This window comes from Panonychus citri, unplaced genomic scaffold (assembly GCF_014898815.1).
Source record: "Panonychus citri isolate SS breed McGregor unplaced genomic scaffold, ASM1489881v1 Contig00092, whole genome shotgun sequence".
NCBI lineage: Eukaryota > Metazoa > Arthropoda > Arachnida > Trombidiformes > Tetranychidae > Panonychus > Panonychus citri.
This window is the reverse complement of record NW_026515497.1, coordinates 323,593-335,093: the sequence shown is the minus strand read 5'-3', so window position 1 is coordinate 335,093 and position 11,501 is coordinate 323,593. Positions and strand designations below refer to the sequence as shown.

The following is an 11,501-nucleotide window of genomic DNA, read 5'->3' as shown; positions in this document are numbered from 1 at the left end:
TGTTATTGTTTCTTGTTTAACTTTAATTGTGATTAAAATTTAATTTAATTTCTCTGCAATTTTACAATTAACTTAATTCTCATGATTTAGTTCAACTTCCAACTTGTTAATTGATTAACTTTTTCCCAATTTGCGACAATTAATAAAACAACTTGGTTGACCAAGAAAAAGGTAAATTGTTATTATCCTTTAATTGTTGTTTTGATTTTTCCAAAATCTCCTTAATTGTTTGATCTTGAATCTTCAATGTCTAGATGTTTAATTTGTTATTCAATTAATTGTGAATGAGTGATTATAATCAACTTGATTTGATTGATTGACTAATTGAATCTTTTTGTCTCAGTGTAACAATTGGTCAATTGTTATTGTTTAATTGAGATGAAATGAAAATAAGGTTATGATTTAATTGACTAGACAATCAGTTGATTATTGGAAATTAATTATATCTTAATGTTGTTTAATTGTTTCAAGTGGTGTTTGGCTTTGAATAAAAAAAAACGTCTCAACACTTACAATTAAATTGTATATAATTAGCAATTAATCATCTGATTGTCAATTTGTATTCATTTTCTGATATCTTGTTGATTTAATTTGCTTTCAATTATTTTTTCAGCTTTTCAAAAAATCAAACAGCAATCAAAATGAAGACTGAAATTAATGGAATTAATTAATCACACTGATTACCAGAGACAATTAAAGTCTAATCACGTTCTAAATTACGATCACAATTAACTCTTTCTTTTTCTGGTCATTGTCCTCAAAAGTATTGATAAACTAATGGAAAACAAACCAAAAAGTATTGACTGGTAACTCGACTCGCCGACGTATTAATAATTTAATTGTTCCAAGATAATTAACTAATCACCATCATCATCATCATCATGATTCTAATCAACTCAGAGAATCAATTGAAAAATGAAAACCGATCAAAAGTCAATTGGAATCATTTTCACAATCAAAACACAAAAAGGAAAACATTTTTTTCTTGATTGGGTGAAAAGACTCATTGAAATGAGAAACAAATGGAAACAAAAATCACAGAATTACAATTATTGTTGACACAATTGAATTAAAAGTAACCAGGTAACCTGATCATCTCCAGGTAAGAGAGAAAGTAAGAGTGAAAATAACCAGATCTTTCAAAGAGAAAATTTCTCTTTCTTTATCTTCCATCTTCTCTCTCTTTCCAAAAACCGGCTCCTCAAATCATATGGCAGATCAACTTCAACTCTCACCAATGGTTGATCACATTTGTTGTTTTCCATTTTCATGATAATGTTTCTTGACTAATTATTGATTATCGGTGTTAATTAACTAATTTGATTGTTCTCACCATGGGTAAATCTGTGGCAATTACGTATCTCTGTTGGTTAATTGGTGGAATTTTTGGTAAAAATTTCTTTTAAATTCTATTCTTTTTTCTCTCTTTGTTTTTTTTTTTTTTCTATTCTTTTTAACGTTGACCTTTATTTTCACCATTTAGGTTTCCACCATTTTTATCTTCATAGGGATAGACATGGTTTCATCTATTGGTTGACCTTTGGTGGTTATTTTGGCCTTTCATGGGTACGAGATTTATGGAAGATACCAGAATATGTGGCTGATTATAATGAGGATAAAGATTATATGAAACAATTAACGTTCAACATGAAGAATCAAAAATCACCTTCATCTGGAATCATCCGTCATTGTGGTACTATAATTGTCGCTGATATTTTGGGCTATTTGGCGATAAGTGCAGTTCCATATGAGTATTTTTCTCACAATGAAGATTTAATCTTCTACATATACGCTTTTATATCGCCAATCGCTTGTGCTCTAGGTAAGTTTAACTCTTTTTCCCTTGAAAACTTACCTTGAATTTCAATTCTAAATTACTACTCCTTTCAACACTAATACACATCATCATAGTAAACAAATTGTTCCATTTACATGGTAAATTGTTTCCTGTTTTTCCCAAGTAATTAAGTAATCGAACTATGAGAGAGACAGAGAGAGAGAGAACATTAAATTATTGTTTCCTTTTCCTTCAAGTGTTAATAACAATAAAATCAGAGAATTTATTACCCTTATGGTGATGGAAAAGTTTCTATTCTAAAATAGATTAATATTATTTTCTATTCTTTTCTAGGTGTTCACCTGGTTGGAAATGTCGGCAGGCACCAAGGTAATTTACTTCCAACTCTAATCGGTGCTTATTTAACGGCTCCGTTATATGTGGTATTTGGTTCACATTCGGTTTTTTGGACTTCTCTTTCGGCATCCATTTTCTTTTGTAAATTCTCTAAGCGTTGGCGTCGCACTTATCCCAAACGGAAGCCGCTCCGAAAACGAATCGCCCTTTTAACTGGTGCTGGTCTATTGTACTTATCTTTATATGCATCTTGGTTTTATTTTAATTGTTCCATTGTGGAGAAACATGATGGTGATGATATTAAAGAGGAAACAATCAAGTGTAGAGATGCCGCTGTTAACTTTTGGCGATCTCCGGCCTTTGTTGACTTCCGTCGTACTCTTACCGATCTTTGGACCTTTTTCAAGTTACATGGATGGAAGGGTTTGAAAGAGGAAATAATTAAGGCTTTTGATCCTCAGGGTGAAGCTAATGCTCTAAATGTGCTCAATGTAACCCAAAAAGCGACCCAAGAAGAGATCACTTTGGCCTATCGAAAGTTAGCTCGTGAATGGCATCCCGATCGTCATAAAGATCCAATTGAAAAGTCAAATGCTCAGGAAAAGTTCATAGAGATTCAACAAGCTTATGAAGTTTTATCGAGGATTAAATTGCAACGATTAAAACAGAATAAAAAAGATCGTGTAATTAATCAAGATCAAAATTCACAATCAACACCAACACCTTCACAAACAACAAGTATACCGATGGCCGATCGACAAGATTTATAAATCTCAGCAACTTTTTAATTGTCTACATAATCCCTGATCTGAAATTGTGTTTTAATTACCAACAAGTGAATCAAATATATCATTTTATCATTTTATCCGATCTCATCAAACAAATTAACCTGAGTGAATGACATGAAATATATTAATAGATGTCATTGATTTTAATTATTATACACAAATTAATTTGTCTTCAACCAATGAGTTTGCTCAATCAAATGTTATTATTTGATTGTTTTCATCTTCTACCTGATTATCATTATTAATATTATCATTCAGATTACATTGAAAATATAAAACTTTCGGAAACATTAATTTAGCAAATTAAAAGGTTAATAACAGGTAATTAATTGTTTCCAATTGATTGCATCGCCACTTGATCATCATCAACTCTAAACATTATTGGAATCGTGATCACCATGTAACTAATCAGCTAAACAATTGAAAATTTTGTTCGTATTGTGATTTGTTGTGCCCACCAGTTTAATTGATTTCCCCCACAAGGAGATTATGATAATTGTATTAATCTTAATCCAGTTATGATTATGGTTAAGTGCAAGGTGATTTATGATTATTCACATGCCAACTTAGAATCAAAGCTACTCAGTGCAATACAAAAGGCTTGAAGAATGGACAATGGCCAAGTAACATCGCAAGTGAATTCTTTATCACTAATCCGTCCGAATTGCATAGCAATATCTTCATCAAGTTGTCCCATTGATCCCGAATTAGGTGCAGGATTAGTAGGGAAAAAGGTTGGCGATGCCGATGAAGATGGTGACATCCTACTCGCCGCTGCAACTCCTTTAAGTGAACCATTACCGCTATTATTAGTTGAATTTCCACTCGAAGTCATATTATTATCACTTCTATTAGTATTTCCTCCGGTGTAAAATAAATCATCAACATCTCCACCATTATCATCAGATTTTCTTGCCACTACAAGTTGAAAGTTCTTGACGCTTGGTTGTGTTACCCGACCATGAAAATTGAGAACATAAGATTGAGTATCTTCATTTCAATGGGAATCATAGACCACAGAATCAAATAATAAAGAGAAACAAACAGAAAGATGATGGAAAGAAATGACAGGTAAAATTAGAGAGTCAGTTAATGTAATAATAATAGAGAGAGATAGAGATGGAGAGAGAGAAAAAGGAGAAAAAGACAAAAGAAAAAGAGAAGAAAAAAAAATTTCGAAATTGATAACATCATCATGGAGAACTCACCTTCGTTCCAAACTGGAGTTTTATTCTTGAGTGATATAAGTGACTTGTTGGCTGGATCAGTCTTCCATAATTCCAGTAGAGAAGAAGTTGGAAATGGACACACCTTAATTGTTTACAATATAAACACAATTAAATGTTGATTGTTCATCTTTCATGGTAATAAAACTCATCAACTCACCTCATCACTTTTGGGCATAATCACAGTCATTTTTCGTGGTCCTTTGAATCCCAAGACATTAGTTTCCTAAATTGTTAATTGAATTGAAGGAAAAAAAGTAAATTGTCATTAATCAACTGAGTTTTCTCAACAATTAATTGTCAAAGTTGATGGAATATCATCTTCACAATATAAATAGCAAATTAAAAGGGATATTTTCTGGTGAAAACAGAACCTTATTACTACAGATTAATTTGATTTCTTAAAAAAAAGGGAATCGGTTTAATTGGGACTTTCCTTTTACCAGTTAAATGTCATCAATTGTGTTAATTGTCATTTAATTGTAAAAGTAAAAGCATTGAGATAATTTCTTATGTATATAAAATAAACTAAATTGTAATAAAAGTCACAATAAGAAATGCTAATTGTGGTTAAACACTCAGTTACCATTCAAATTAATAATGTGATTGAATTTGAAAACGATTCAGTTTCGTGTAATTATCAATATTAATTGTGAGATGACAAATCAAATTGTTGGAATATTCAATTAACTGTTAGTTTATAAACAAATCGGTGAGTAAATTGAATGATTATTAAACTGATTTTCAGACAAATTAATGAATTAATTGTGGTGAAAAATACTCACATAAATTACTGTTGATATTTCATATCTTTGCCTTTCATTTGATATCCTTTTAAAAAGAGTGAAATGATTAAGTCGCTTTTCAATTGAATTAAATTGTTCAAAAATTAAGAAATTTACCTGATTGCATTGAATAAAGTTCCAAGAACATTTGATTTAAGTTTAGCGATACAATTATCTCGAGTTATATCAAAAGGATCGTTACTAATTAGATAAGTTTTACTCTTTTTCCGCCTTCGTCCACCCAAAAGAAATACTTGCCGACGATTAGTTGCCGATTTAATTGTTGTCGTTGATCCACTTTGATTCCTTGTTGGTAATGATTTAGATTCACAAGGGGATAAATCTTTATCACTATTACTCGGTGATGAGATGGAACCATTTTTACCTTCGCCACCAATGTTAATATCATTTTCATCATCATGTTGTCTATCGATAATTGCTAAATAGTGATCAACAATCAATAGAAAAGGGGAAGAAAACAGAATCAAGGTTAATAATTAAATCATAACGGTACATAATAAAATCATTGATGAAAAATGAATAAACAGGAAAATGAGAGATTCATCTTGATTGTTTTCCTCTGGTAGATTGTGAATTATAGCAGATTAACAAGAGATTAGTGGTTAATAAGCAAAAGAAACAATTATTGTTATGGTTACAGTCTAATGTTTTGATTGTTACAAAACAATTAGGACAAACTAATAAAAGGAAAGGTAAAATTAACTCAAAGAAATAAGAAACAGGTAAATCACAACAATTAATTTTCTACTCTGTTGTTATTGTTGTTGTTTATGTTTGTTAATGTTTACGAGTTGGAATGATAATGATAATTAATTAATTGTCAAGGTTTTCTTTCTCATTCTCATTGGAGTATAGATTAGATTGCTTTTCAAATAATTAGAATTAATTCTCTTACATTGTAAGTAGATATAATATGTTGGATAAAATGATCTATCGATTCCTCGTTTATCTCTCATGATGATACATTGATATGTTTTACATGGAGAAACGGGCTGAGTTGCGAATAGGAGAAGCTCATTACTATTTAGAATTGTTTTCAATGGATTTAATTCTGATCCAGTTTCATTCATGTCCATTGATTTAATTGTTTCCACATCATCTTTAAGATCTTCATATGAAGAGCTGGCACTTTTACCACCACCAATGCTACGATTTGATGATTGATTGGGACGATTTCTCGCTGATTTTTGACTAATTGTTGCTGCCGATGATGAAGATGAAGACGTTGTTCCGATAGTTGCAGTAGTTGATAAAGATGATAAAGATCGCCCTTTAATTGTTGACCCTTGTTGATTATCAATTGGTGACATTGAAGGTGATGGTGAGCTACTTCGTTTATTGGCCATTCTAGATCGCATTCCCGAATGGCCTGATTTAAGACGACGTTGATTAGATGTAATATCATCATCGTTATCATCCAAATCGTTTATATCATCATCGTCGTCATCCTCATCTCTGCTTCCAGAATTTACTGAAATAGGGTTAATAATACCTCCTCCTAATGAATTTATCTGAAACAAGAATAAAACAAAAACGCAATTAGTTAATTAAACAATAGTATTAACCTAATTTAGAAGGTTAAGAAAATCAATTAGTTAACTTATTGATTGAAGTTTTAATTTCTCTCTTCTTATAATATACTTACATCTCTGTTGTCTATTAATTTTTCACTTGATCTACTTAAACTGCTCGCTGGCCTTAGGCTTCTGAAATCGATGATTAAGATGGAAAAACAATACAATTAACTGATAGTATTAATAATTAAATAGCTGCTCAATTACCGTGCAGATTTAGGCCTTGTTGATGTGATGGTCACTTGTTGTTGTCGAGTCCTTTTCGTTTCCAATAATTGTCGTTGTTTCTCAATTAAACGGGAACGATTCGATTCGTTGATAACCTCCTCACTGATTTGATTGTTATCGGTTAATTGTGAAAAATTGAAGTAAATCAAAATAATTAAAATGATCACATATCTAATATATTGATTCTGATTCAAAATAATGTAAAATTTTAAAGGTCAATTTGATGGGTAAATGAGTTTGGACTTACTTTAAATTTCTTGACCATTTACCAGCTTCCATTGGCATTGTCATGGTTAATTGTTTGCTGTTGAATCACAATTAAATTTTTTTTAGTAAATTTTGCTAATCAAATTGTGTTAATCTTGATAATAATAATTGTTGGATCTTCTCCCTATGATATCTTATGTTGTCCCTTGTTGATTGAATGGTAACTACGGTGATCCTTTTGTTTTGCTTTGAAAAGAACAGGTAACAATTGAAATGTTACCTGTTCCATAAATTGGTCACATCGATATTTTCACAATTAAATATAGAATTTACATCTCTCCCTCTTTCTCTCTCTCTCTCTTCCAATACGAGTCATGTTGTTACCTGTTCTTATTAAGAATAGATTTGATTTCTTTGGTTCATATAAAATTAAATCTCCATTGATTGTGATGATGTTTGTAGCTATCGTTGGCTTGATGTTATTGATTAGAATTCAATAATTCACCATTGATTTGATCAATCATAATCCATCATCATTGTCATTGGAACTATTTTCTCAGTGAATTCTAAAAAATATGGAAATTGAGAAGAATAAGAAAAAAATAACAAGTTATTAATGAACAATCATATTGATAGAAGTGTATGTTAGACTGAACAATTGGGATTCTATTCTTGATTGTTGTAATTTCATCGGATTATCTTAAGTAATCAATTCATCTCAACCAATTGACTTTCAAGGACAATTTAACCGATTAAGATGTTGGACCTTAAAACTAAATTCTTTCCAGATCATAATTTATCAATTAATTTCGTAAATTGTTGACAATTATTAATAGATAGTTAGAAATCAATCAATTGTATCAATTTCCTTTTCCATCCAGATGAACATGAGCAACATAGACAAACAAACGGAATCAATTGTAATTAACATGAGCAGTTACACAATCTATTCAATTAATCTAATGATTAAATTAACATCTTGCACCTTAAAATCAATCAATAGAATCCAAATTAATTCAATTGACAGAAAAAAAGGAAACAAAATTAAGATAATTACCTTAATATGTACTCTCACCTTAACTGTTTTCTTCCCTTAGGGTGTTGACCATCATCATGTTTACCGGTCGTTACTTGGGCCTAACAATTTCTGGTATCAAATTAAATGGATTTTCCAGACAATTGTCATCAACACGTCGTCAATTGTTGTCAATCAATTGTTACAATAATCAATTAACTCTAAATAATCACTGGAAAACATTGATGACCAATAAAAGGAAATGTTTCTCCTCACAATCAGGTAGAGTCTTCATGCCACCGGAGGAATTTATTTCCTTGAACAAAAATGGAACCACAATTGGAGATAAATCAACAAACGATCATCAGCTAATCAAAAGGTAAACAAAAAAAAGAAACTAATTTGTTAATCTACTTGTAAGAGAATTTAAAATAACCGTTGGATTAAAAGATCGAAAAAGATTAATAAGAGTTGAAGAGAAAAGAAACAAAATGGTGACTAATGTTTTGTTTCGTTTTCGTTTCCATTTGTTTATTTCTTTAGTTCAACTGGAACTGTAAAGAAAACAAGTGACATTTTGTTTGACCTTTTTGAAGATTCTACCGGTCAAGTTAGTGTCAACAAATTTTTCTCTTCTCTCTCATCAACTGGACTTAACATCGATGACCCTCGATTACGTGAAATTGTCACTAAATTAAATTCAATTTGGAAAACTCGCCAAGACTCTGGTTCCTTTGAAGCTTTAACCCTTGACCGTGAAACCTTTGATTCGGTTATAAAGGAAAACATTGTTCTCATCTCAAAGGCCTTGCGAAGCCATTTTGTTATTCCCGAATTTCCCCAATTCTGTTCTCAAATTGAATCATTCTATTGGAAGTGTAAATCTCTTAATGATGGTAAAGTTGCTGATTATATTCCACAATTAGCTAAATATAATCCCGATTATTGGGGTGTAACCGTTTGTACAATTGATGGTCAAAGGTTCGCCATTGGTGATACAGAGATTCCATTTACAATTCAATCTTGTGGAAAACCGATCAACTATGCAATCGCTTTAAGTGAATTAGGTGCTAATATTGTCCATCAATATGTTGGTCAAGAACCTTCAGGTAGAATGTTCAATGAATTGGTTCTTGACCACGACAATAAACCTCACAATCCAATGGTCAATGCGGGAGCAATTGTTTGCTGTTCTCTTCTTCTCTATCTTGTCCAGGTAATTTTCTTTTCTTTTCTCTCTTTTCTTTTGTTTTATCAAATTGTTTTCTCTTTTGTGTTAATAATTACCTCTATTAGCCTGAGATGAGAGTTTCGGAAAAATTTGATTGGATTTGCAGCTATTTCAAAGCAATGGCCGGCGATGAATATGTTGGCTTTAGCAATGCAACTTTCCTTTCTGAGAGAGAAGCTGCTGACCGTAATTACGCCATCGGCTATTACATGAAGGAGAATAAGTGTTTCCCTGATAAGATTTACCTGAAAGATGCTATGGATTTCTATTTCCAGGTAATTGTTAGAATTTATGTTTACCTTAATTACCTGTTAATCAGTTAATTTTATTGGTTGATAGATGTGTTCGCTTGAAGTTAATTGTTCAACTGTTTCGGTGATCGCGTCAACATTGGCCAATGGAGGAATTTGTCCCATCACTGGTCAACGGGTCATCTCATCTCATGCAGTAAGAGATGTCCTTTCACTTATGCACTCTTGTGGGATGTATGATTATTCAGGACAATTTGCATTTAATGTTGGTTTACCTGCTAAATCAGGTAACTTGAAACTAACCAAATTCAAATTGCAACTAACTTTTTGTTATTTAATCAACTTAGAAAACAATCTGATGATAAACATGTTGCCATCTATTGTCATGTTAATCCATGTAAATGATGATAGTTTTGTTTTTATCCTTCTTTTTTCATGGTTATCCCTTGATTACGATCATCATTTATCTTTTTGCTCTCTTGATGATTCCTTTTATTCAATGATATGATTGTATCATGATGAATGATGAATTATGTTTATCTTTTTTTCATCACTTTTCAAGGAGTTTCTGGTTGTACGATGGTTGTTGTTCCCAATGTTATGGGAATGGCTTTATGGTCCCCACCTCTAGATCATTATGGTAACTCTGTTCGCGGTCTTCAGTTTTGTCGAGAACTTGTCTCTGTATTTAATTTCCACCATTTTGATAATCTCCGCCATGTTCCCCATAAAAAGGATCCGCGTCGACAACGATTCGAGGACAAGGGATTGACCATTGTTAGTTTACTTTTCTCAGCAAGTACTGGTGATGTTTCAGCTATGAGACGGTCGGTATTTATTTGTATCATTGGACAATTAGTCTAATTGTTTTCTTTTCTCACCTTTATTGTATTTCAGTTATTACCTTTCGGGAATGGACATGGAATCAGCTGATTATGATGGACGAACGGCTTTACACTTGGCAGCATCCGAAGGACATTTATCTTGTGTTGAATTTTTGTTGAATGTTTGTAAAGTTAATTTTAAACCAATGGATAGGTAATTGTTATTGTGATTAATCATTTCGAATGATTTGTCTTTAAATTGTCTTTTAATTGTCTTTTTCTTTCTGAAATTTAGATGGGGACACACTCCATTAGACGAAGCAAAATCCTTTGATTATCCCCAAGTGATTGAGTTATTACAACGAAAGGAGGACGAAATTAAAGAGCAAAACAATCCCAACAATTAGAGTTAATTACTTCAGAATTAACTGTTTGCAAATTTATTCCAGTGATTCGGGTTTAACAGGAAACAAAACTAACGAATTTGTAAATATTCATGATATCAACTTATCGCTGATCATTATTGATTAATAATCGATTTGACAACTAAGAGAAAAGTTTACCTTTCTTTTAATTATAATTGTAAATTTAAAATCCAATTTTCATTATAATAACTATCACTAGACACTAACAATTAACAAGAGTAAATAATAATGAGACATTTATGGTAATGAAACAACAACAGTAATCTATAGTCATATAATACATGATTAATTAATATTAATCAACGGAAATGGATCAACATTAACATTGAACGTGATCATCAGGACTTAATTGTTATCCATACAAAGAGCAAGAAATAAAAAAAAACTCCCAAATAAATCATAACAATAGTAACTAGAAAACAACAACAAATGAAAACAAACTCAATTCAACACAATAACTAAACTGAAATTGTTATAACTAATTAACTTTGCAATTCTAAATTATGATTACTGATTAATCAAAAAGAAAAACTATAACAAGATAAAGAGAAACGATGATCAAATATTATTGAATAGTAATAATATCGGTTAATTTATAATCGATTCAAGGTGAGTCTCATGGAAAAGAAGAAGGAAAATTTTCTTTTCTCCAGAATCTTATTCTTTTTCTTCATTAGAATTTTATGTAAAGTTGTTTATCGTTATGGTAACCAATTCATGATAAAACAGATGATGAAGAAAAATCTTCCAAAGAAGAAGAAAACAAAACAGAGAGAGAGAGAGAGAGAGAGA

General features: G+C 31.2%; 3 protein-coding genes across 4 annotated transcripts; 2 read left to right on the top strand and 1 right to left on the bottom strand.

Moving 5' to 3' along the window:
* Positions 1-154: 154 nt before the first annotated feature.
* Positions 155-2,999, top strand: LOC128387650 (dnaJ homolog subfamily C member 22-like). The gene is made up of 5 exons (XM_053346886.1): positions 155-171; positions 614-1,102; positions 1,218-1,389; positions 1,484-1,822; positions 2,132-2,999. Exons 3-5 carry the CDS (start codon positions 1,335-1,337, stop codon positions 2,902-2,904), a joined length of 1,167 nt encoding a protein of 388 aa, XP_053202861.1. The 5' UTR covers positions 155-171; positions 614-1,102; positions 1,218-1,334; the 3' UTR covers positions 2,905-2,999.
* A 43-nt stretch (positions 3,000-3,042) lies between these two features.
* On the bottom strand, positions 3,043-8,171 carry LOC128387649 (tubby protein-like). Of its 2 annotated transcripts, none has more exons than XM_053346885.1 (11): positions 8,039-8,171; positions 7,348-7,529; positions 7,004-7,060; positions 6,736-6,858; positions 6,600-6,660; positions 5,850-6,465; positions 5,051-5,372; positions 4,934-4,979; positions 4,309-4,374; positions 4,131-4,233; positions 3,043-3,912 (listed from the first exon to the last, which is right to left on the bottom strand). In XM_053346885.1, exons 3-11 carry the CDS (start codon positions 7,045-7,047, stop codon positions 3,473-3,475), a joined length of 1,821 nt encoding a protein of 606 aa, XP_053202860.1. In that variant the 5' UTR covers positions 7,048-7,060; positions 7,348-7,529; positions 8,039-8,171; the 3' UTR covers positions 3,043-3,472. The 2 variants fall into 2 exon arrangements, with proteins under 2 accessions (XP_053202860.1, XP_053202858.1); XM_053346883.1 differs by having other exon boundaries at positions 8,021-8,161.
* On the top strand, positions 8,077-11,495 carry LOC128387648 (glutaminase liver isoform, mitochondrial-like). Its single transcript, XM_053346882.1, has 7 exons — positions 8,077-8,357; positions 8,522-9,194; positions 9,275-9,484; positions 9,549-9,747; positions 10,023-10,287; positions 10,358-10,498; positions 10,580-11,495. Exons 1-7 carry the CDS (start codon positions 8,077-8,079, stop codon positions 10,689-10,691), a joined length of 1,881 nt encoding a protein of 626 aa, XP_053202857.1. The 3' UTR covers positions 10,692-11,495.
* The last annotated feature ends 6 nt before the right edge of the window (positions 11,496-11,501 follow it).